Source organism: Arvicanthis niloticus, chromosome 15, assembly GCF_011762505.2.
Source record: "Arvicanthis niloticus isolate mArvNil1 chromosome 15, mArvNil1.pat.X, whole genome shotgun sequence".
In the NCBI taxonomy this organism is placed as follows: Eukaryota; Metazoa; Chordata; class Mammalia; order Rodentia; family Muridae; genus Arvicanthis; species Arvicanthis niloticus.
The window spans coordinates 71965664-71991404 of NC_047672.1; the positions used below are offsets into that span (position 1 = coordinate 71965664).

Here is a 25741-nt window from a genome sequence, read left to right on the forward strand (position 1 = left end):
ATCTCTTAAAACACTACAAAGCTTTTGTAACAGCAGGGCTAAGAAACTAACAAAAAAATCTTCTGTGTCTACAGCAGCAACTGTTTTGTATAGCTAAATTATGTATCCACATAAAAGCCTAGTTAATACATAGGCATAATGTGTCATCAATAAATTGCATTAAGCCCAGTGAGATGGCTCAGTGAATAGAAACTTGTCAAGATTCACACATGAGTACAATTCCACAAATAGAATAAGAGAAAAGATTCCTGAAAGCTGTTTTCTGACCTCTACAGATGCACAGTGGCATTGGAGCCCAGATATATACAAAAGCAAACAACAAATAAGTAAATGTACTAAAAAAAAAATTACTTACACAACCTAACAGCAAAACGGGGCTAGTAAAGTCATAGATCTTGGAGAGGAACGTATAGCCGCTACTTTACTAAGCCATCATAATCCCTATGTTCTAAATATTTGTCCTTATACCACAGGTAAGTGTAGTCCTCATCCCCTGTCAATGAAACTTCCGTATGCAATAGACAGAGATCATTACAGAAAAACACAAGCAATCACATGCAGAGCTGTGGAGCCCAGCTGCAATGGACATATCTACAGGTAAGGCCAGGGGGCACTGAGAGAGAGGACATGGAGAGACTGTAAGAGCCAGAGGGTCACAGTTTGCTAAGACAGCATTTCCAAGTAATGTCAGAAGCTACACCCATGATGTCACACCAAGATCAATACTTAAACATGAGCTGAATGAGACAACAACATGCCAAAGTTGACAGAAGAAAGACCAAAGGACTCCAACTCCACACAAACAACTACAAATAACTAAGGAATGCTGAGAGCAGTTGAAACAGTCTTCCCTAAGAAAGACCACATCAATTGATTATTAAATACCAAAAGGTCAGTCCTGAAAATACAAGTACCATTAAATACATTGAGTAGGCTCTATTTATGTACACACACACACACACACACACACACACACACACACACACACACAGTCTAAGAACTATTAACAAAAAGAACATGAATTCAAGAGAGCAAGAGATGTGGGAGGGCAGAGAGAGGGGAAATGGAAAGGGCAAATGATTTATTTTATAATCTCAAAAAAAGTTTTTTAAATATTCAAATTATCCAACTTGAAGGGGAGGAATAAAAGAGTGCTTGCTTCCAGGAGAATAGAGTTTGGTTCCAACACCCATAGCAGTTGCTTTAAAAGCACCGGTAACTCTAGTTCCAGAGGGACATGATGTCCTTCCTCTGTCTTCTGCAGGGCAGCTGTACTCATGAGTACATAACCTTGCACACGTGGCTTTTAAAATTCACACTAGTAAAATAAGCCAGGCACAAAAAATAAACATGTTATGATGTTGCATATAAAAAGGGACCTAGAATAGGCAGAGACAGAAACCAAATACAATGTACAAGGTTCCGGGAATAAATAAAGGGAAGAAAAATTATTATTTAATGAAGTTTTTGTTTAGGGTGAGGAAAACATTTAGAAATTGGTGACAGCTCCTCAATATCCTGTATGCACTTAATGACACCTGAAACTGTACACCTAAAGGTAGATTTTTAAAAATACACTTATTTTTACCATAATAGAAAATAAATCTTTCCTATTTAGAAAATAAAGGCAAAGGTAGGGAATTCTGCCACATGACCAGGCAATATAGTGCTGTGGTTGCTGGTCAGTGACACATGACATGCTTAGCATAAGTGAGGCCATAGAGTCAGCCCACAGCATTCCCCACCTCCTTCCCCTAAATGAGAAAACTAGGCAGTAGATTTAATGTGACAGTGGCATTGTTAAAAGAAAAGGCCCAATTGTATGTGTTGAAAAAGTGAATACAAAGAAAAATATGCAAGGTTCCAAGAATCTGTATAGACCTACATTTGCAGAAGTGACCAAGGAACTGTAGAAATGAAAGATAAATAAAATGACATGAAGTCAAGGGTTAACACAGTTGAGCCTACAGGTTTACCTCTGACTCTTGGTATGGCACTAGGGCCAGGGGAAGGTGCACTGCTACAGTCAAACTTTGGAAAGCAAAGTGTGTGGCAGGGCCAGTTTGCATCTGGCCCTATGGGAGTTTCAGTGTGTGATTTCCTTTCTCTGAGATGACTTGGAGACTGAAAGTAAAGTAGTACAACTGTCTTGTCTAGAACTGTTGGTAATGGACTCCTGATATAATGCTATCACAAGACTATTTATTATGATTAGGTGCTGAGTCCTAGTGCTACGGACTGGGTATAGTGAGACAAAACCAGTCAGGGAAACAGTCTCTTTGTTCCTAAATGTTGTTCAGATGCTACCTAGGAGATTTTAAAGACCAGAGTCCCATCTCAGGTTTTTACAAATTAAGTAATCTGTTCTAAGTGTTACAAACACTCAAGTTCTAACCCTTCCACTAGAGGCACTAGGTATTATACCATATAACAACTCGGTTGCAATTTTCACATCTGTAAAATGATGTCCTAAAAACATGGAAGGTTTTTGTTGTTGCTTTAAATATGTATGGGTACTTTAATTACATATGTCTGTGCACCATGAGCATGGCTGGCACCTGAGGCCAGAAGAGATCCCCTAGAACTAGAGTTATTTATAGGTATGGGCTGTGAAACTGGTGAAGGTAATCAAGAATAGGCACTCTGAAATAGCAGCCAGTGCTCTTAATTACTAAGCTATCTTCCAACCCTAACATGATATTTAACAACAGAAAATACAAAAGCCTAGATCTCTTAAATTGGTCCAGAATTCTTCCCACTAAACTACACTGTTCCCACCATTCCTAAAAAATTTTCAAGCATGTTAATTATACTTAGCAATGTAGTGATTTAAGTAAGAATTAGTAATTTAAATAAGTACTCTTAAGTTATTAAATAGTTTTAAGCCAATTGATGTGGGTGCTGGGAACCAAATTCTTGTCCCCCAGAAGATCAGCAAGCACTTTTTCCCACAGCCTACACTCAAGTTGAACAACAGAAGAGAACCAGTTCCTGTAAGTTATTCTCTTACTTCTATACAAATGCCATGGCATGTGTGCATCTACACATTTGCACACCCAAAATAAATGTAAATATAAGAAAAAATGTAAAGAATCAGAAACCAGTTAAGTACTGATGGAAAGTGGATAAAATATACTGTAGACATTTCACTGTAGAAAAACCATTTTAGCTCCTTAAATTATAAATATTCCAACTCAGAATATCCAGGCATTAACAAATTAATGAATTCTGTCAGCAGGTGGCTCTAGTGACACTGAAATGTCACATACTACCGTAAAGCAAAGCAAGCAAGCAAAGAAAGCAAAAAAATAAAAATAAAAAAAGCAAAAAAAAAAAAAAAAATTAAGTCTCAAATTTGGAGAAAGTTTTACCTAATCAAAATTTCAAACTTTTTTTTTTTTTTGCAAATGAGGAGAACAACTTATAAAGTAATTCTTAGCTATAAGAGCTTCCTACTGTGTATTAGTGACTGAAAAGGCAGAAAGAACTTAGCTAGCTTGGGTTAGTGTTCTTAGTCACATTATTCAGTTTTGACAGAATTACTGGACACAGGATGAGGAGTCCTCCAAAATAATTAATTTTCTTTTTAGATAAAATTTGTTTTTATTATTTTTAATTATGTATATATGCATCTATGTATGAGAATATGACAGGACTTCGGGTGCCCACAGGCCAGAAGTGTCAGACACCCTGGAGCTGTAGCTACAAGCAGTTGTGAGTCACTGGTGTGGGCACTGGAGACCAAACTTGGGTTCTCTGCAGGAACAGAGCGTGCTCTTTAACTGCTAAGCCATCTCTGCGGCCCAGTAATTCATTTTTAAGTCACACATGTCATCTTTTTAAACTGTTCATTTCATTAAAGAAAAAGTAACAGCTGGCTACTATTTCTAACAAGCAGCACAGAAAAAATTAGTTAATAGTAACTAAAAGACACAGTGTTAATGATCAAGTCTCCAGTTTCTGAAGAGGAAAGGCAAGTCCTCCTGTGTAAGCACTAGGAGGGAACAGTGGAGTACTTCCATCTGCACCTCTGCCCACTTTCTAGCTCCAGTAGCACTTCCTTCTGGGCTGTTATTTCAATCTATTTGCTCATGTAATGAATTCATGGTTGGTTGAGATGGCTGGAGTAACAGAACTAAGTCTAGAAAGAACATGAGACATCCTGTTATAAAATAAAATGGGCTGGAGAGATGGCTTAGCACTCAGTAGCACTTGCTGTTTCTCCACATGACTCCAGTTCAGTTCCCAGCACCCATGTCAGGTGACTCACAATCATGTCTAACTCCAGCTCCAAGGCATCATATGTTTTTGACATCCACAGGCAAGTTCCCTCATGTGCAAAATACCCACATGCAAGCACAGACACTTACGTATAATTAAAAGTAAAAACATTTTAAAAAATAAATAAAATGCTGGGCAGTGGTGGCATACACCTTTAATCTCAGCCCTTGGGATGAAGAGTCAGTTGGATCTATGAATTTGAAGCTAGCTTGGTCTACACAACAAGTTCCATCCAGGACAGCCAGAGTTATACAGAAAAACCCTGCCCTGAAACCAAAAAGAAACAAATAAAATGAAAAATTCTAATAAAACTTTGAAAACTTCTCTATTTTGTTCAACTTCCTGTCTTGTTACAAGACAAAAAACAGCTCAGAAATTTTTTTAAGATTTATTTTATGTGCCGGGCGATGGTGGTGCACACCTTTAATCCCGGCACTTGGGAGGCAAAGGCAGGTGGATTTCTGAGTTCGAGGCCAGCCAGGTCTACAGAGTGAGTTCCAGGACAGCCAAGGCTACACAGAGAAACCCTGTCTCGAAAAAAAACAAAATTATTCTATGTATATAAGTACACTGTAGCTATCTTCAGACAACCAGAAGAGGGCATCAGATCCTATTATAGATGTTTGTGAGCCACCAAGTAGTTGCTGAGAATTGAACTCAGGACCTCTGGAAGAGCAGCCAGTGCTCTTAGCCACTGAGCGATCTCTTTAGCCCTACTCAATATATATATATATATATATATATATATATATATATATATATATATATATATATATGTGTGTGTGTGTGTGTGTGTGTGTGTGTGTGTATATATATACATGTATGTATATATACATATATATATATATGTATATATACATCATATGTCAAAACACAACACCTATATTAGTCACTGCTTTATTAACAATGCTGTGACAGGAAAAGCATCATCAGGCACTTCAGCCACCGCTTGTTTGCTCTAACTTTGGTTTCTTCAATCTGTAACAAAAGGAGACTCAGAACTCTCATCTTAACTCTCATGCACAAAGGACTAGGATAAACTATTACAGCCCAGCAATCAGAGCCTCCCTAACTAGCCTATTCTCTTCTCCTCTGAGATTATCTTAGTTGTCCAGAGTTGCTTTATTTATTAGTACAGTAGTCACTAGACATACGTGCTAATGAGCATTTGAAGTATGCCTCATTTGAATTGGCATGTGTTGTAAGAACAAAATCCGTAAGAGTTCAAAAACAGGATAATAAAAGGAATAAATATTTCAATAATAGTTTTATGTTATATGTAAAAATAATATTTTAGATATATTACGAAAAATATATGACAAATATATGACTATTTAGAAACCAATGAATTCTTACCAGGTATTATGGTACATCTTTGATCTCAGAACTCAGTTCAAAGCTAGCCCTGTCTATTTACACAGCAAGTTCTCAGAACAACAAAAGTTACACAAAGAAACCCTTGCCTCAACCAAAGAAAGGAAAAAACAAAACAAAAAACAGGGGCTGGAGAGTTGGCTCAGTGGTTAAGATGGCTCTGCTCTTCCAGAAGTCCAGCAACCACATGGGTCCTCACAACAGTCTATCCTAGGATCTGATGCCCTCTTATGGCAAGCAGGTGTATATACAGATAATGCACTCATTTACATAAAATAAATAAATCTTTTAAAAAATTAAGGAAAAAACTGATGTTGTGTGACTCAAAATAACTTTCTATTTAACAGCTCTGGTCTGATGTTCTAACTTTCAGACTGAACAAAATATTCTCAACAATAGGTTACATTTTGTATTTTACCTTTGTAACCATAGAAAATTTTTACATAGCTTGTATGGATGCTTGTAATGATCCAGTATATGCTGCCTCTTGAGTTGTCTATATTTCTATAAAATTATCCTGTCTGCACATAACAGCTAGTTAAAGAGCTAAGTGGGGAATCACAGCTTTGTAGCTAAAAAATTATTGCTGATAAGGCTTTTTAAAATTTGTTATTTATACCTAGTTACATTTCTCTTTAAAATTGTATTACTTTTTCTATTTATAAAATCTAGATCAAGAGTTATGTCAGGAAGCAGTAAGAAAGCCAAGACTGTTGACCTGTGACTGGTAACAAGCCCCGAGTAGCTGGCTTCAACTTCATTTCTAGTCACCAAAATGTAAGCATTGCTTTTGTTAATATTAATATTATACATAGTAAAAAGTTCTGCTGGAGCTGAAAAATGGTTCAGCAGTGAAGAGCACTTACTGGACATAGGTTTGGTTCACAGTATTCATATGGAGGTTCACAGCAGCCTCTAAGTCCAGTTTAAGATCTTATCCCCACTTCTGATATCCCAAGGTTCATGCAAGCATAGGATGTACATACAAACACACAAGCAAACACACATAAAATAATTTTTTACAAAAAGGTATAGTATTTTTTGTTTTAGATTTTTGCTTGTTTGCCTAGCTTTTTTTGAGATAATGTCTCCCTATGGAACACTGACTGGCCTGGAATTATGTAGATTAAGTTGGCCTTGAATTTACAGAAAAATTCTTACCCCTACCTTCCTGAGTGCTGGGTTTTAACTAGCATGTGTCATGATACCCAGCTTTTAAGTTACTTTATGAAAGAATGACTTTATTTAAATGTGACCATGAAATATTTTCAAGTACTTTTTTTTAAAAGCAAATTTAAATTCTTTTTTTAATTAATCATTCCATTCGTTTACATCTCAAATGACATCCCACTTCCCAGTTACTCCTCCACAAGCCCCTCATCCCACAACCTCCCTCTCCTCCCTTCCCTTTGCCTCTATGAGGGTGCTCCCCCACCCACCTTTCCACTCCCACCCCACCCCTCCAGCATCCCCCTACGCTGGCTGGGGCATCAAACTTCCACAGGACCCAGGGCCTCCCTCCCATTGATATTGGATAAGGCCATCCTCTGCTACATATGCAGCTGGAGCCATGGGTCCCTCCATGTGTACTCCTTGTTTGGTGGTCTAGTCCCTCGGAGCACTGGGGGGTGGGGGTCCGGGTCCAGCCAGCTGGTGTGGTGAAACGAAATCTTATTGTACTACTACAATATCTCTAATAGATATCTTTAATAGATCAAGTCTATCCTGACTAATCAATTATTCTTAAGTGTTAAAAAATTATATTTAGTCCAAAAGTTGAAGAGCCAACTTCTAAGCAATGTAATAGGAAATAAGAAGTAAAATATAAGAAAAAAATGAGATGACAATTTTTTCTAAGTATAGTGTTGACAGGATAACAAACACATAACAAAAAATGGACTTAATGGAATGACACTTGTTCGAGAGATCCTGGGATATTACTGGCAATGGAGATGGAAGAGTTGATAAAGCATTTATTTGTTCCCAGAGTGTGACTGTAGAATAGCTACACCTAATGTAACAACTCTTTGCTCTCATTAAATCTGATCTAGTATTAATACTTTAAACACTGCGCACTTTCTCTCTTTTAGTTTATTAGTGGATTGTATTTTAGCAATCCAATATTCTTTAAAATAAAACATGATTTAAAATTTTACATTCACCACACTGAGTATAATAAAAAAATAAAAGTACTTGATTTTGAAATAAAATCAGTTCATAAGCAGTTATTAAACAAATGTACAAAAAAGTAGAATCCTGCATATCTCCTTGACCTCTTTTTTTTCTTCTGAGACAGTGTCTAGCTATGTAGCCCAGGCTGAACCAGGCAATCCTCCTGAGTACCAAGTAGCTTAGGGATACAAACATGTATTCACATTATCCACCAGCATCTAGCATCTTAAAAAGTAATTCTTTGGTCTTTTGACAGTGAGTTGAAAATGAAAAGGTGGTAACATACTAGTTATTTTTTAAATATTAAATTAGGAAAGTAATGTAAAAGTGTTTCTGTGAAACAGGAAATAAATGTTTGTTTTTTCAAGCCTCAAGGTTTTATGTAAAATAAGAGAATTTAAAAGTTTGATAATTAAGCCGGGCGGTGATGGAGCACGCCTTTAATCCTAGCACTTGGGAGGCAGAGGCAGGTGGATTTCTGAGTTCGAGGCCAGCCTGTCTACAGAGTGAGTTCCAGGACAGCCAGGGCTACACAGAGAAACCCTGTCTCGAAAAACCAAAAATAAATAAATAAATAAATAAATAAAAGTTTGATACTTAAACCATAAAAATTCTGGTGGTTTTCAAGAAAAAAAAAATAGATACCATTTATACTGTGTTTATCTTCTCAGGGAAAATTGTGCCTAAGGAATATATACTTTTATGCAACGCAAAAGAAAAATCATTTTCTTGAAATGGAGAAGTACTGCAAGTGAAAAACACAAAAAACAAATTCCCAAAAGGCAGAATTTTGGAACAAAGGTTATTTATAAGAGTACTCTTAAAGGAACATTGCCCTTTTAATTTCTGATGTCTTAGCCAAGAATACAAAATGACATATGCTAATAAACACTATTTGGATGTGACAACTGCATGAAACATTTTGCCTTTCCCTATCTAAAATACCTGTATTAAATACTTACTCTGAGCCTGCAGCCATTTCCAAGTAGGATGTTTCTGTTGTATCAACCCCCAATGGGATCACTATGCTCATGACGTTCGCCTCTGGTAAATTCGATTACTATGGAGTCCTATGCATTGGTATCCAAAATACTGGGGCATGCCAGCCACAGTGCTCATTGCAAACATCTAAGTGCATCCACAAACCCTGTTTAAAAGAAATGCAAACAAAAGAGTTAAGAGCCATCTAACTAGCAAAGTTAGCAACAACCAGTCATACTGAAAACAACGGTAAACAAATAAGGGAAGAAAGCTTTCTTTATTAAGGTCCTAATACAAATGTAAAAGTGTTCACAGAGTAGCTCTTTATTTCCTTCCTGAAATTATGCTGCATCCTTACGATCAAAAGAGAAGTTTCTGGAAGTATAGCTCAGCTGAGAATGTGTGCTTGGCATGCTTGAGGGCCTGGGTTCAATTCCAGCACATTAAGGAAGGAAAGAAAACAAGAATGTTGTGAATATACCGTTCTTTACAGAATGAAACTAGAATGTCATAAGGATTACTAAGGCACACTAGCTAGTGAACGGCTAGCAAACTTTATTTTGAAAGTCAAAATGGAATTTCTTATGGTACAAGTATCCAAAACCAAGTCTTTTTGGTAGTGGTCTAACAATATATTTACAAATTGAGCACTATGCACCAAATTAACTTTCTATATGAATAGTTTATTTAATCAGAATTCCAACGTAGAAAGCTGGGCATGGTGGCACACACTTTTAATCCCAGCACTCAGGAAGCAGAGGCAGGAGGATCTCTGTGAGTTCCAGGCCAGGCTGGTCTATATGCAAGTTCTGGTCAGCCAGAGTTATGTAATTTAGATACCTGTCTCAAAAAAGAAAAAAAAAAAAAATCCAAGGCAGGTGTCTCCATTTTACCTCAAAGGCACAAAACTAAACAACCTAAGAAAGACTAGGTTACTCAATATGATTAATTAGTAGAGAAAACAGTGTCTTTAAAAAAAATACGAATTTACAAGAATAAGTAAAAGATTCTGAGCTTTGACGTCAAATTTTCTAATCTAAATTCACTCAACTGTACTTGTTACATGTATTATTTATGAAATATCTACTCAAAGTCTGTTAAATAATGACATGATTCAAGTTAAGAACAAAACAGACAATCTGATAAACTACGGAAGAGCAGTTAGGTTTTCCTTGTTCTTGTAATGTCATACCTGAGAAACAGAAAGAGTCTGTCCTCTAACAGCACTTCTGACACTTCCCTTTAAAGTTTTCCAAAAACCTTCAGCATACCTACTCTCATTTTCATGCCAGATTATGTAAATTCTGAGGGGAAAAAGTGATTAGTTTGAATTTTACACAAAAACTGGTCCAGATTTTTAAATCATGTGTAACTGGAAGAAACCTACCTGATTTCAAATTATTGTAATATAAAGATAACGAGATATGGCACTAGCAAACGCTATAGGATTCTCTACTTGAGCCTAAGGTCTGACCTGCCTACAGTTGGGAAACTATAGGGGACACATCAAGTGATGCCCAGCTTAAAACAATATCAATAACAGATCCAATAGGCAATTACATTAAAATCAAAACTTTGGTGCCTTCCTCTACCAGTTACTTGATGTGTGAGACTAAGCAGGTCATTTAGCCTGTCTAGTATCAGATTCCTTGTTTACAAAATAGGGATTTAAAATCAGAGTTCTGGGAAGAATATGACATAATGAATATAGTGTAAGTACAGGCTATCATTCCTAACTTTAAAAATCTAAAATGCTATAAAATATATTCAAATTTTAAAATTTTCTCGATTATAGCAATTTGTAAATATTGCAAATCTAAAAATATTCAAAATGTGGAAGATTTCTGGTCACAAGCATTTCAAATAAGAAACAACTGATAACCACAAACAAGAACTGCTCTTCTTATTCCATCAAAAAACATGCATAGACAAACACTCATTCTCATTTAAAGAGACTCTTCTAAAACCCTGAAAATAAGACCACCTGTGTTTTCTCGTTTCACAGTTGAAGACTCTCAAGACAACAAAAGCCAACTGAACAGAAGAATGTATTGTTCTACCTTCTTTTCTATACCTAAGACCTTATTAGAGTTACTTTACAATGCTGCAGTTATTAAGTAGCACAATAAATTATAACATTTTATGAGCAAAAAAGCTAGCAATGTCCAACTGTTTACCAGAGTCAAGAAGTGGAAAGCAGAAATCAAGCCACTATGCGTAATTTTAATTTAGTGGAGTAACATTTCTAATCTAAAATGATGTATTTGATTTATAATTAATAGTGAGTTATTTTAAATATAAATATACAATCTTTGCTAAATACACCTGATCTGTTCTAAATAGCAATGAAAATAAACAAATAGTAATACCAAGCTTGTAATTTGCCTCTTTCAAGCAATGGTTTCCATCTGTGCTCCTCTTGCTGTGTCTGGAATACAATGGTGTTCTACAGACTAGTGAAAGAATTAGAGAAGGTTGGATGGAACTGCAGCTCTAGCCTCATGAACCAAATGAACTATCACCCTATACAGAAGAGCTGCAAAAGCCACATGACATACCTAGAACTGCATCTCTCTAAAAACACTCATGTTCAGGATAAAAACATGTAAAAACACATGAAAGAGAACTCTGGACCTCTAGCTTCTTTCTGAAGGGAAGATCTCAGCAATTCAGTCACATGTTATCATGAGACTATGAAATGTAACTATCTCACTATCACTTTTTCAGAATGAAAATTTGGTATGATGTCTTACATGGGTAATCCCAGCATGCAAGAAGCTGAGAAGCTGAGGCAGAACTACTCCAAGTTCCAGGCTAAAATGGGGAATACACACACACACACACACACACACACACAAACACACACACTGGAGTATAATAATAATCTCAGTAGAGAGGAAACCAAGGCAAGAGGACCATAAATTTAAGGTCAGTTTGGACTACACAGGGAATTCAAAACCTGCTTGAATTACATAGTAAAGAGACTTTGTCTTGAAATACAAAAAGCCAAAAATGTATGGTTCAATGAGAGAGACCATCTACCTAACCTGTGCAAGGCTCTGGAATCAATCAAAAGTGCCAGAGAAAAGAGAGACAGACAAGAGAGGGAAAAAAGGGAGGGAGATCAATGTAGTAAGAAATCATTTTATCACAGGTATAAAAGAGAAATAAAGAATTTCAACACAATCCAAACATTCCAAACTTTCAGGTATGAGTTAAAAAACTTGGCATCAACCAACTGGCCAGTCAAATATGTACAAAATACATGGAGAATAAATAGCAGCTGATAAAGAATAATATAAAAGGAAATACCATGAGATGTCTGGGAAATCTGAGGTCCAAGAAAGAATAAATGTCTTCACAAAACCTGCTATCCAGAATAGACCTAGAAACCAAGTGAACATAGGAGTGTTGAGCTAATGTTAAATGGTATATGTTCTAGGTACTTCTGACTTAACCGTCACACAAAGAAAGCAGCAAAACTTACAAAAACAAGTTCATTCTTATTTTTAAATACAAACGAATATCAGCACAAGCAAAGATAATAATTAAATGACAAATAAAAGAAACTGTGAAATCACTTATAAACCAAAACAAAATAAGAGTAAGAACAAAACGCCCACGCCCACAAAATAGTCTAGTGGAAAACATGGCGAGACCAAGGGGGCTGCTTTTAAGGTTATGCCAAAGAGCAAAGGGCTGAGGCTCTAGCTCAGCAGAGTGCTTGCCTAGCAGAAAGGTGTTCCCAGGCTTGACCTCCACCATCACTTAAACCAGGACTGGTAATGCATTCCTTTATTGTAATCAAACCGATCCAAAGTTTAAGGTCATCCTTGACTACATACTGAGTTCAAGGGGGCTGGGGAAAGACAAGGGTAAAAAATCTGAAACTGCATACTCTATGACATAGCTTCCAAATGTAAAGAAAACATTTAGCTGGACATTTTCAGCAATACAAGGCAATTGAAATTATTGAAACACATATGCATCAAGATAGAAGAATCTCAAGGGGATTATACTAAGTTTTTAAAAAGTCAATCTTACTTCTAGACATGGTAACTCAGACCCGTAATTTCAGCACTCAGAAGGCTGAGACAAAAGGATTTTCTTGAATTCAAAGTTAGCATGAAGTATAGAGTGGGACCCTATCTAAGGAGAGAACTGCATGGGTCAGCTGTTAAAAGCACATATTTATAAGGACGAGAGTTTAGCCTTCACCACCTATGTCACAGCTGTCTATAACTAGAGCTTCCAGAGGGAGCTGACATCTCTGGTCTCTTTGGTCACCCACATACACGTGCAAAACTGAGGCCCCACCCTCAACACATAACTAAATCTTAAAATAAAATTTGAAATTCAGTTCCAAAAGATTACATACTGTGAATTTTCATTTATGTAACATTCTTAAAATAATATATTATAGACATGGAGAACAGATACGTAGGGGGAGGAGAGAAGTGGGCACAATTACATAAGAGGAAAATACCAAGCATCCTTGTGATAGAATTTTTCTGTAACAGTTATGGTAGAAAAAGTTACCCACATATGTAGTAAAAAACACATACAACAAAGGAGTACAAGTAAAATGAGGACTCGAGATCAAACGGGTGCTACGTAAACATCAGTATTCTGGCTGTATTATGTTAGGGTTAGTATTCTGGTTGTCACACTATATCACAATTTTGCAAGATGTTACCACTGATGTTAAAATGTTAGCAATGTCCTTAAAGGAGAAAGGAAATCTCTCTGTATCCTTTTTTACAACTACTTATAGAATCTATAGTTATCTTGAAATTAAAATTTTAGTTAAAAAAAAGAGGAGGGCTGGAGAGATGAGTCAGTGGCTAAGATGCCTCTCTGCTCTTTCTGAGATCCTAACTTCAGCTCCCAGCATCCACAGCAAGCATCTCACAACTGCCTGTTAATACTAGTACCAAGGATCCAACACCTTCTCTGAGCTCCATCAGGCAAGAAAAAAACAGAAATATATAAGTAAAAGTTTAGATTCTAATATATAAATATTAGAATTAGAATTAATATTAGATATTAAATAATATCTAATATTAATATTAGAATTAATATATTCTAATATTAGAATATATTAGATTCTAATATATAAAAAAGACAGAAATATATAAGTAAAAGTTTAGATTCTAAAATGAAAACGTTTTAATCTTCTATATTTTTTGTAGCGTTTGCCAGTATCAACCTGAAGAGTTCTGTTAAAGTGGATACTTTATTAATTAATTTTTTAAAAACTGGAAGACTGAAGCTGCTTTTAAGTTTATGTCAAGGGCAAAGTGGTGGAAACTTTTGGTTTTAGCAAAAAGCTGGGTCTGGGCCTGTATGTAGCTCAATAGAGTACTTGCCTAATACAAAGAAGGTTTGGTCACATAAAACATCACATAAAACAGGGGTATCGAATGCCTATAATTTCAGTACTGGGCTACAAAAAAAGACTGCTGTCTGTTAATGCAGATAGTAACCATCTGTGCCTTGTTTTCTTATCTCTGTGGCTAAAAAAGGATGGTGGGAGAATGTCCAGTTATCTTTACATCCTCCCGATGCAGTTAAAATACAAGAAGAGGTTAAACAGATAGTTTGGAGTGGCACTTGCTCATCTTGCAGAGAACCAAAGTTCAATTCCTAGAGATCACTCAAGTAACTCACAACTCCCTGTAAATCCAGTCAACTGGACACAACTGGACTCTTCTGACTTCCACAGGCAACTTGGATACATACATACATACATACATACATACATACACACACACACACACACACACTCTCACGCGCGAGAGCACACACAGCTCAGTCAAGTTACTTGATAATCTATCAGGCTACCCTGACACCATACTATTAATACTACTAATAATATTCTAATATATAAATCCTTTGGGAATACCAGGGTTGTTTTTTTGTTTTTGTTTGTTGTTTTGGGTTTGTTTGGTTTTCTGGCAATCATTCTGCTAATTTTCCAAAGTTCTCCTTTATAGTTGTTTTTCTCCCCCCCCCCCTTAATAAAGACAATACAAAACTTTCAGAAACTTTTGAGCCTTCTCCACTTTCAAACTTAAAAATGTGTGCCGCAAAACTATATGGGGGCATGTAGCAGGCTCAATCTCCTGAAGGCAGTTTCTAACAATATTATTTTATTATTTCAGAAGACTATTCCAGTTATGAAACCTGTTTCACACAATATTCTCAACCTTCTTAGCTTCTCAATGTGTATATTACTTATATTTCTGAATGACCAGTTTATATTTTGTCACATTATTCTTGAAACACCTATGAGATATGTAGTTTTCCCAATTAAATCATTAACTTTACCTCATATTAAAAAAAAAAAAAAAAACTGGCCGGGCGGTGGTGGCACATGCCTTTAATCCCAGCACTTGGGAGGCAGAGACAGGCGGATTTCTGAGTTCGAGGCCAGCCTGGTCTACAGAGTGAGTTCCAGGACAGCCAGGACACAGAGAAACCCTGTCTCGAAAAACCAAAAAAAAAAAAAAAAAAAAAAACTGAGATTTGTATGTATTTGCCCTCAAAGTCTGGAATCTGGTGGCTAAAATATCCAGTTAAGTTAACTAAACCACAACTTCCTTCGCTCCTCTCATCCTTGTAAGCACTAGACAAATATGAACTCAGTGTTGCTAACACAACCAACCTGCCACAAAGAAGCGCTACTGATGGAGCTGTTTCTGAATGAAGGCTCAGCTCACTCCAACACGAATCTCAACCGTGAAATCAGCAACCATTTATTTCGTCTGGTTTTCTATCCCCAATCTTCTATAGAATATATTCCACTGAAATAACTCATCATTTTACAAACCAAACCCTCAAAGTGCAATTTCCTTTTACACATACTTCCTTCCATTCTTTGAGTAATTTATTTATTAATCTACTTATTTTTGAGGCATGGTCTCTCTTTGTAGTTCTCTCTGTCCTGGAACTCTATGTAGACCAGGCTGCCCTCAAATTCACAGACATTTGCCTGCCCCTGTCTCCCCAGTACCACCATATCTACTTTGTTTTTTAGTTTTTGGTTTTTCTTTCTTTCATTCCATTTTTAAAAATCGGGATTCAATGCTCTCAGTTCCTGATAATCCTTCTTTCTTCAGTCTTCTATTACAGTGAGTCACTTAGCCACACCACTTGGGCTTCAATCCATACCACAAAAATATAAATAAAATTCTTCCTTAGCCTTCATAGTTATCCATCATCATCACCTGAGTAATTTCTAAGAATCAACAAGCCTTGTTCTAAAGAATGGAAGAAATCCTTAGTGTTAAGCATGCCCTTCCCCAGATTATGACAACTATACCATTATTTCAAAATGTGATAAAATTAGAGCAGGATGTACCTCAGTTGTTAGTGCCCAACATACAAAAAACACTGGGTTTTGATCTCCAATACCACATGTGTGTGTGATATCACATACTTATAGTCCCAGCACTTGGGAGGTATAGGCAGGAAGAGCAGAAGTTCAAGATCATGGTTCGTTACACAGCAAGTTCAAAGTCAACCCAGGCTACTAAAACCTTGTTTCAAAGAAAAAAAAAAAAGAAAGGAAGGAAGGAAGGAAGAGAGGAAGAAAGAAAGAAAGAGAGAAATGCTATCAGCTATGCACAGTAACATACCCCTATAATCCAAGCAGAAGCAGGACAGCTGCTCCAAGCTAAAGGCCAGCATGGTCCTTTTGACAATGTAATGTGTAATAATAAACAAGAAAAAATAAAAGTTGTCTTTAAAAAAAAAACAAAAAAACCACAGCTAGTTTATGTAATGCTGGAACTGAATCCAGAGCCCTGTGCATACTAATACTCCACATTTTCAGAATAATAGACAAATAATCTACATCTTCAGAAAAAAAAATCTTGCCTTTGAAACCATTCTTCAACATGTGCACATGGAGTACAAGTATTTCTTTGCATATTTAGTTAGTTTGTATATGCTTCTGGTTCAAGTGTACTAGCACATGTGTGTACCAGGGCAATTTGCATTTTCTAAATAAAAAGAGGAGCCATCAGTTTGAAATATCAATTATTTAGTTCTGGAGGTACTGCCAAGCACCTTTGAACTTTGCCTCCCTCCCCACCCCCACCCCCAAAAAAGCACCTTTGAGATGGGGAATAGAAAGCAGCAAACGAGCCAAGTGCAATGGCAAATATGCATGAACACGTAAGACAACCCATTATTTTGTTTTCTAATTTAAAAATATAGTAAGAAAAGCAAGTATTTGAGGTTATATTATAGATACCTTCCTGTTGTTCTCCATCCAACAAACCTCCTCCCACCACATCGTAAATACCTTCCCTGCCACCACCCCCTTAACCAAGCACAGCTAACTAGTAACAAGAAGCAAGATGAAGACTGAAGACTCCATAAAACCGTGCTACTCTGTGAAACCAACTAGATTTCAAATAAATAAATCCTAAGAGTTCTTTATATAACAAATCCTTTACTTAAGCTACTTTTAGTTGGTATCTGTCTCTTGCAAGAAAGTCAAACCTAAAATAATAGCCTTAACGAGAGGTAGAAATAAACTGTGGGCTTCCTGGGCTTCCTCAAGGTAAGACAAGCTTACTTATCTCTGTATACTTAGTGCCAAGAAAAGAGGAGCTATTAAAATTCATCTGCTGTCTAGCCTTCAACAATGTTAGGTGGAGGCTTAACAACACAGGCTGTGTCAAATAAACCAATCAAGAATCTTGGTTCTAAAAGAAGCAGCAAAGAATAATTTCAAATAAAATAATCTTATTTTCTGAATGAGTATTATATATGTATTCAACCAACCTCAAACTCTTATCAATTCATGGCTACTAAAGCATAGTTCCAATCATTGAAGTTAGTCACATTAAGACCCTTCAAATCTTATGTCATTTCAGATACCTATAAAAACTCATAAGCAAGTTGCATTTATTAGTGTGTAAAAAAGAAAACAAACCTATTAGAAGAGGGAATTTTCCTAGATCTATTCTCCTTTTTCCATGAACCTATGGGGGAGGGGGGCGGGGAGAGGAATCAAATCTGTATCAGAATACATTGCATGACAAAAAAAACTATTTTTAATTAAAAAAATAGAAAAAAAAGCTATGTTTTGATTTCATGATACTATCCCAAATAGTGGTGGTTATTACAACAGAACACAGAAACCATTTGTTCATTTCATTTTTAAACCAGTGAGAAAAAGTCAGAACCCTTTGAACCTAAATCAAGTAAGTTTAAAATAACTTATAACCATAATTTTAAGAGTGAAGTAACATTTACATTGTAAAAGGGCATGGTGGCATATGCCTTTCCTCTCAGCACTCAGAAACAGACGCAGAGATGGGGATAGGAAGGTCTAACTAACAAGCTCCAAGCCAGACAAGGGCAATATAACAAGACCCCGTATAAAAATAAATAAATTAGCTGGGCATGGTGGTGCTCTAACCCTGGCATTCAGGAGGCAGAAACAAAGAGATCTCTGAAGTGTACACAGTGAGTTCCAGAACAGCTAGGGCTACATAGAGAGACTCTACCTTAAAATAGTAACAATTTAATTTTTTTAAAAATACAATAAAATATCTAAAAACATAAAATTTTAAAAATGTTTGCAGATAAAATGTTTTAACAACATAATTATATGAACTCAAAAATTATCTTACAGTGAAGGCCAACTTGATCTACATAGCAAGTTTCATGACAGCCAGGACTAATAGATGCTAGAAAGAAAGAAAGAAAGAAAGAAAGAAAGAAAGAAAGAAAGAAAGAAAGAAAGAAAAGAAAAGAAAGAGAGAGAGAGAGAGGGGGGAGGGGAGGGGAGGGGAGGGGAGGGGAGGGGAGGGGAGAGGAGAGGAGAGGAGAGGAGAGGAGAGGAGAGGAGAGGAGAGGAGAGAAGAAAAAAGAAAAAGAGAAAAAAAAATTATCTTACAGGGTACATCAACCATCAATATAGCTGGCTCTGCAGGTAAATACTGCACAAATTTGAGTCCTGAAAGAACCAACTCCTAAAAGTTGTCCTTTGACCTCCACAAGCATGCTAAGACACATACATGCCCTCAATCATATACAATGTGTGTGCACGCATGCGCACACACAGTCCAAAATATAAACTTTACAAAATCACCTTAAAAATTTTAAAAATAAATTTAAAAAATTATTTTACAAGTGCTATAAATCAAAACAAACTAAATTCCACTGTCATATCTTAGCCTTCTGTCCTTAAGGCTCAGACCTTAAGTACCACAACCATGCTGGCATTGATACAGATCGATTACTCAATATTCTTTCTCAATAATAAACTTCAGGACTGAAAGTGCCCCTTCTTTTGGATTAATTCTATATTAAGCAATCTAGGAGTTACTAGGAATTGCTTTTCTTCTCCGGTTGTAAAAATATAAGAGAAATGAGTAAGATTGTTTCTGGGGGAGTGCAGGGACCAGGGCTGGGGACTGAACTGGGGACTGAGAGCTCATTGGTGAAAGACAGTGAGCTGCAGCCCCAACCCTCTTTTATTTTATTACTTTTTAATTAGCTCTTTATATGTAAATCCAGCATAATGTGTTTCATTCCATGTTCATACACTTTGTTCTAACTCCTTGCACTCTTCCCCAGTCCTTCTGCCCTTCTCTGCCTCATTCTTTCCCCTCCAACAGTTCCTGTTCTGTTTTCATGGACTCAATTACCCTTTTCCCATCCCTTGGTTCTCATTTTTTTACACTCAGATTTCACACTTCATTTTTAAGAACTAAAAAAAACCAAACAAACAAACAAAAAAACAAAACTCACAATACTTAAAATGTTAGATAAGTAGCTGATTATTTACTAATTAAATCAATATATTGCAAGTCATTATCTACAAATTAAAAGCACTTGGGTCTGATGATGTATAGCCTAGTGAGCAGAATGCTTGCTTAGCACATGTGAAGCCCTAGATTCTAACCCTAACAGATCAACTAGGTCTGGTGGTGCACAGCTGTAATCCAATCATTTAATAGTGGAGGCAAAATAATCACAAGTTCAAGGTCATCCTACATATAGCATGTTTGGACCAGTCTGAGATATATGGGACCCTGCCTCAAAAATTAAGACTTTAAACACTTTGGATAAATAACAAAATGAGATTTCCAGTAAAGCTGTAAATTTCATCCAACAATAAAAAAAAAATAAAAAAAAAAATGGCTTTCTTAAACTATCTACAATAAATTAACCAAGAGGGAAAAACAACTGATTTTGTATCAAGTGAATTTTAACAAGGATTTTCTGATTCTTATTTAAAAAGCATCATAGACACTAAACATTAATAAAAATTTTCATATGCTTAATGATACAAATAAGATCTTAATCTGGATCACCACCATTTGATTCTTAATTTAGTACTTAGCCTGTAGGTTTACAAGAATAACAATTTCTTTGCCTCATAATATGTTCTCTATAACATATTTACAGCTTAATAGCACTAGGTTAATCTTTAGTTAATATTATCTACTTCTAACAGTGCAAACCAATTTCAACCACAAATACTGCTTTTTCATATTAAATATTTAATTAACAAAAAACAATCAGTTTGGCATTAAAGAAATAAGGCTCCTTCCTATATTTCTTCATAACAAAAGAGTCACTCAGATTCTTGAACTCTGCCCAAAGCTAATAATATTCACACAGCAATGTTTGAAGTGGATACAGTCTTCCTTTTATTGAGGCAGTAACTAAAAAATGTATTTTGCCATAAAGTAAAAATAATTCTCAAAAAACACATGTACTTAGCATTTGTTTTCAGACATAACCAGAAAGTTCCTGATTATCTTATTTTGAAGTACATGTTCACTTTTTAAAAAAGCTTTAAATTCAACATATAAAACAGCATCTATCATCTGCTAAGAAAAAACCTTTTAGAAATAAAAGCTATTATACTTTAAAATGTTTTTACTAATATACCATCTTTTCAGAAAACTGCATACTACTAATGCTAATATTCCATAATTAGTTCTGATAAACCTTCAAATTCCATTGTTATTTAAAAGAATATATAAAATTTGAGAAGATAAAATTTAACATAGAAAATGTTTTATATAAATGTAAATTTCATAATTACTTCATAACTAAGCAAAAACAATTTTTTTTACATTTAAGTATCACCATAGTAGTACATGTTTCAGCAGCAGTTTCCAGAATAGCAGAGCTTTTAGAACTTTCTCATACATCTTTAAAAATAAACCTGTAGGTTTAAGAGATTAATACTCAAAAATGAGTATAATACTCTTATAAATTAAAATACTAATTTCAGAAATAATAGTTGCCCTCATCAATAAGGTATATAAGTGAAGCTTCTCTGAACAGAATAGGTGAGGACAAGTTAGAGTCACAGGAGCATCACTGCTCCCCATAGCCACTAACAGATATTACTGCCACTGTGACTATAGAGTTGACAGAAATGGAAATGGGCAAAAGTTCTCAATTCAAAAGGAGATCAAAAAGATACTTTGTAATGACAACAAAAATCAAGTATCATCCATCAAATTGCAGTCTCTAAACATAAATTTTTAATAAGTAATTTTACTCTCCAATCACAGGTTTTCTATAAATCCACATACACAGATAAGCATGTAATTGATCAAACTTAGCTATCCTTAGGAACAAAGACTGTTAGTTTCCTCCTAAGAGTCCAAATGCTTCAAAATTCGATGGGAAAAGAAATCACACATAACCTGTTAATAAATTTGCCTCCTCCATCATAACTTGTACAATGGAGGTGTGCTGTTTATAAAGTATATACTTAAGATAAAACAAACACTCAAAATTACTCCTTATTTTACAGAATTCAAAACAAAAAGAGAAACAAAACCCAACAGGAGGCTAAAAAAAAAAAAAAAAAAAAAAACCTCTAACTTGATACTTGGTTTATGTGAAACCAAGTTAGCCAATTATTTTGGTCTAGACCTGACCAGTATCAATATAAAGACAACCAACCCAATGTATGTATAGACAATGTTCCCTCTTCTTGCTACATAAATTTATAAAACAGTAATTTCATGCACGAGATAGGAAGTTCAAATACCAACCATCAAGTTAGGAGTACTAACCTTGTTCAAAATCACAAATCTTAACCATGGAGCCCATGCATTGTGTCTAGGGTTTAGACTCACATAATCAAGAGTGTTACCTAAATAAGTGACTCCAAATTCCTAAAGAAACTCTCCCACTACCCACCAACATTTCATTATATAATATTTCAAAGATTTGAAGGTTGTATAGCTGATTACTTTTCAAAGATGAAACTCACTGGTACGTAAAATTACCTAGTCCCATTATTTCTACAATTATTTTATAGAATGTACCTTAACATCAGCTAGTGCATATTAGCACAATATGAAGTAAAACCTGCTCTACGGTTTATACAGTGGAGAAAGACTTGTGAAAGAATGTGTGCTCTCCAACCTTTTGAAGTACTTCTAGATTGAAAAGCACTCATCTTTCAGTTGCTACACAATCAGAATGGTTATTAAACCCCATTAATGGCCCACTCATACCTTGCTATTTACTTCAACCCTGAAAAAAGATACCCCTCCCAGTATGCAAATAAATTGTAATCAATCACACTTTTAAAAGTACATCTGAATGACACCTGACATTTAATTTTCTATCTCAGATTCATCCTTAAGATTTTAAGGATGGCATAAAATGGATTCAAGACCCTATTTTGGTAATGCTTTTATTTAAGGTCTATTAAAACAAGTCCCCCAATCCAATAGGCAAATGGGCATGGGAGAAGGATGAAAACCAAAGCCTTATTTTTTAACTTACATAATGATGATAGTATGCAATTAGACAAATTTAAGAGGCAGCAAAGCACGGGGTGTCACCTTACCAAATATACAACCAACTGGAAATTATTAAAGCTTTAAATACAGGAGAAAACAGAGGCAAACATAAAAACGGGAAGAAAAGAATTCTTATATCCAGCAAGTAGCAATTAACAGGTTTAGGTCTGTTTGTACAGCTCCCTAAAATTTACTCCAAAACAGAATACAAGAGCCAAAATAAGCAAAATTAGTTAAGAGCTGTATAGGAAATGTTTACCTGAAGATAAAAATTCCCAATCATGCAAAATGGGCTACTAAACAAAACATTTTACTTTGACATATTAGTTAAAATGGGTGATTTAAGGCCAACACAAACTATATCTGTATCTAATAGATTTTTAATGTTTAAAAGCCCCCTGACCATGACATTTCCAAGGCCAAATGTCTTTATTTTTTTGTAAAAAATGGTGTTGTTTTATTTGCCTCTTAAGAAAAACCAGTAAAATTAATCAACTAAAATACAGCACTGTAATTTGCAATAAAATTGACGAATTTTTGTAAATGGCTTGTCGAAGGAGGGAGGGCAAGCCCAATCTTTTTTATGTAAACATAATAAGCTTGTAATACACTGCAGACAAACGCACTGCATGGGGTGTGGAGGACCCGAGCTGATTAGATTACCACAACATCAGCCTGGGGCCGCCATTTTTAGAATCTGTAAAGGACAAAAGAGGGAAATTACAGTTTTTACTCTCCATCTCAGAAATTAAAGGGAAAGGGAGACTGTTTCCCAATTAGGTATTGCTATCTTCAACCTAGAGCTGAATGAATCTCACTTAATTCTTCTCCAAGGTCTCCAGAACTCCAAACACATACATATTATCCACATCTCTAAAGGATGAATGAAATAAGCAACACAGAATTTACTCTAGGACTAACTCCAGTGATTTCTCTTTGACTTTAAATGTGATCATCCTTGAAAGACAGTCTAGATAGGGCGGATCTAGGCGGAACTAAAGCCAGTGAGGCAAGCACCCAGGATTGTTTTTTTCTCTCCCTCCTCCCCCGTTTAGCACAGGGAACCGTTTGTTTCTCATCTCTGTCTGCTGCCACCGCGTCGCTGCCAATCCTTCGGTCAAAATAAGCTTTCCTGAAATGAGCCATATTGTGGATTCTAAGGCTCTGGCACAGTAAAGGACGGCAGTAAAGCAATAAGAGCGGGGGAGGAGACTGGGAAGGCTAGGTACTGACTGGGGTGACCACCTTAGGGGCGGGTTTACCCTCTCCGGAGAAGATGAGGAGCGGTCTCTCTCCTACAAAGAGAGATGCCCAAGGCGTTCTTTTAATCCCTTTCCCATTTAAGAGAACATTATGCCATCGAGTGGCAGAGAACAAGGGCAGGAAGAAGAAAATGGGGCCTAAACGTCTTCTCTCTGCACCCGAACAAGATGCAGCTAGAGGAGAGGGAGAGCTGGCAGCTCGCGGGACCTCTCCGATACAAGCCCTACCAGTCACAAGCCTCCTTCCTCACCCCGGAGGCCTGAATCCGCTACCAGGGAGGAGGGCGCCCCCTCCCTAACTCCCACTCTCAAGGGGGTTTAACTGCCAATTTCCCCTTCCACTACCCCAAAACCCGCCATAATGCTCCTGTGCCAGGGACAGGCAGGAGAAAGGACGAACTCCATTTCCACAAGCGACGTCTGGCCCTAGCAAAGGAGCCTGGGGTTCAATGTGGACGCCCGGCTTCCGAAGGACAGCGACCCCCTCCCTGGAGCCCTAAGTCCCCCCACCGCGGACCCCAAGACACCCGTAGACACGACAGGCACTGACCTGTGATGGTCACACACCAGACACCCGAACCCTGTTATCGGCTCGACCCCGGGCGAGGTTCTCCACTCCTCGGTGCTCGGTCGACCCCCGAAGACAGCCACTGCGGTCGCAGAACCGGCTCCACACCCCCTCCCCAAGCAGCAGCGCGCAGCGTCTTCAGTGGGAACCCAGGAGTCGGGCACTGCGGGCCACGGCAGAAATGCTGAGGAGACGCTGAGGCTGCTCCGAGTGTCTATGCTTCCTCTGCTGCCGCTCCCGAACTCAGGCTCGATCTCCGACTCGGCCCCCTGCGCCCGCTCAGTGTCACTGCCTCTCGCTCTGGGAAAATGGCGACGACGACGGCGGCGGCGGCGGCGGCGGCGGCGGCAGCGGCGGCGGCGGCGGCGGCGGCAAGCGCACGGGGCCCGCCCGCCCCGCTCCGCAGGGGCAGGGGGGAGGGGACGAAGCTACTCGCCGCCATCTTGGTTATGGGCTGCGGCCCGACGCGGCCTCTCCGCCGAGGCGTGGAGACGTCACGCTAGAGGCCGCGAGCTGGCCAGACGCTCCGTCTTTTTCACAACAGGTGCATTCATCCATTCGCCGACGGTTGGGGAGGTCTCGCTAGCTGGTGGGCTTGGCTCGTTACCCATGGTCCCCGAATAGCCCTCCAGCCTGGCTGTAGGTGAGCCTGAGGATGCCACTAATGGGTAGGATGACAGCAGGGATGGGGACGACCCCCCTCCCATCACTTACTACGGTGATGCACTTGCTCCTACCCCCAAGCAGCCTCAGCCCCGGCAGCCCCCTCCCCCCGGCCTGGCCTGCCAGCGCAGGGTGAACCCGGTCGGACTGTCACTCGACGCCCACTAGTGGCCGAGGAGGCTCCAGTGCGCAGGCTCCGGGCACCGGATAAAAGCGGAGCTGCCGAGTCCGGCGCCGTCTCGATGGAGGATCAAGAAACGGAAGAGGTCGGGGGGAGAAGCCGCAGAAAAAATTGCAGCCATCGTCAGCGCCGCCTCCCTGCCACCGTGTATGGGGTAAAAGCTGCCGTTGCCGCTGCCGGTGCAGTTGCCGCCGCCGCCTCCTATACTTCTTAGCACCGGGGAAGGATTCCCCGCCGCGGGACAGTGTGCTGGGAGGGGAGCGGGAGTTCGTTTGTGTAGCGGTGATTAAACGAGGGAGGGGCAGAGCTGGTTTCTCGAAGTGGAAAGGGGAGGCCAAGGAATAAAACAGGTTTCCCCACTAAAATCACACAGCGATTACGGATCTGGCTTTTGGGGCCTTCCCCCCCAAATGGCGGTTTCCGTCTTCTTGGCCCACTGCACGACCTTGGGTGC

General features: G+C 37.8%; 1 protein-coding gene across 4 annotated transcripts in view; it reads right to left on the reverse strand.

The window, feature by feature from the left end:
* Kmt2e (lysine methyltransferase 2E (inactive)) overlaps positions 1 to 24570 on the reverse strand; it is a 71461-nt gene extending 46891 nt beyond the window's left edge. For 3 of the 4 annotated variants that reach the window (XM_034518827.3, XM_034518826.3, XM_034518823.3), the window contains exons 1-2: positions 24426 to 24570; positions 8790 to 8974 (exon numbers count right to left, since the gene is read on the reverse strand). In XM_034518827.3, the coding sequence (XP_034374718.1) occupies positions 8790 to 8860 (71 nt within the window). In that variant the 5' untranslated portion in view covers positions 8861 to 8974; positions 24426 to 24570. Of the gene's footprint in view, positions 1 to 8789; positions 8975 to 12120; positions 12194 to 24425 lie in introns of all 4 variants that reach the window. The other variant, XM_034518825.3, reaches the window with a different exon arrangement.
* Between the last annotated feature and the right edge of the window lie 1171 nt (positions 24571 to 25741).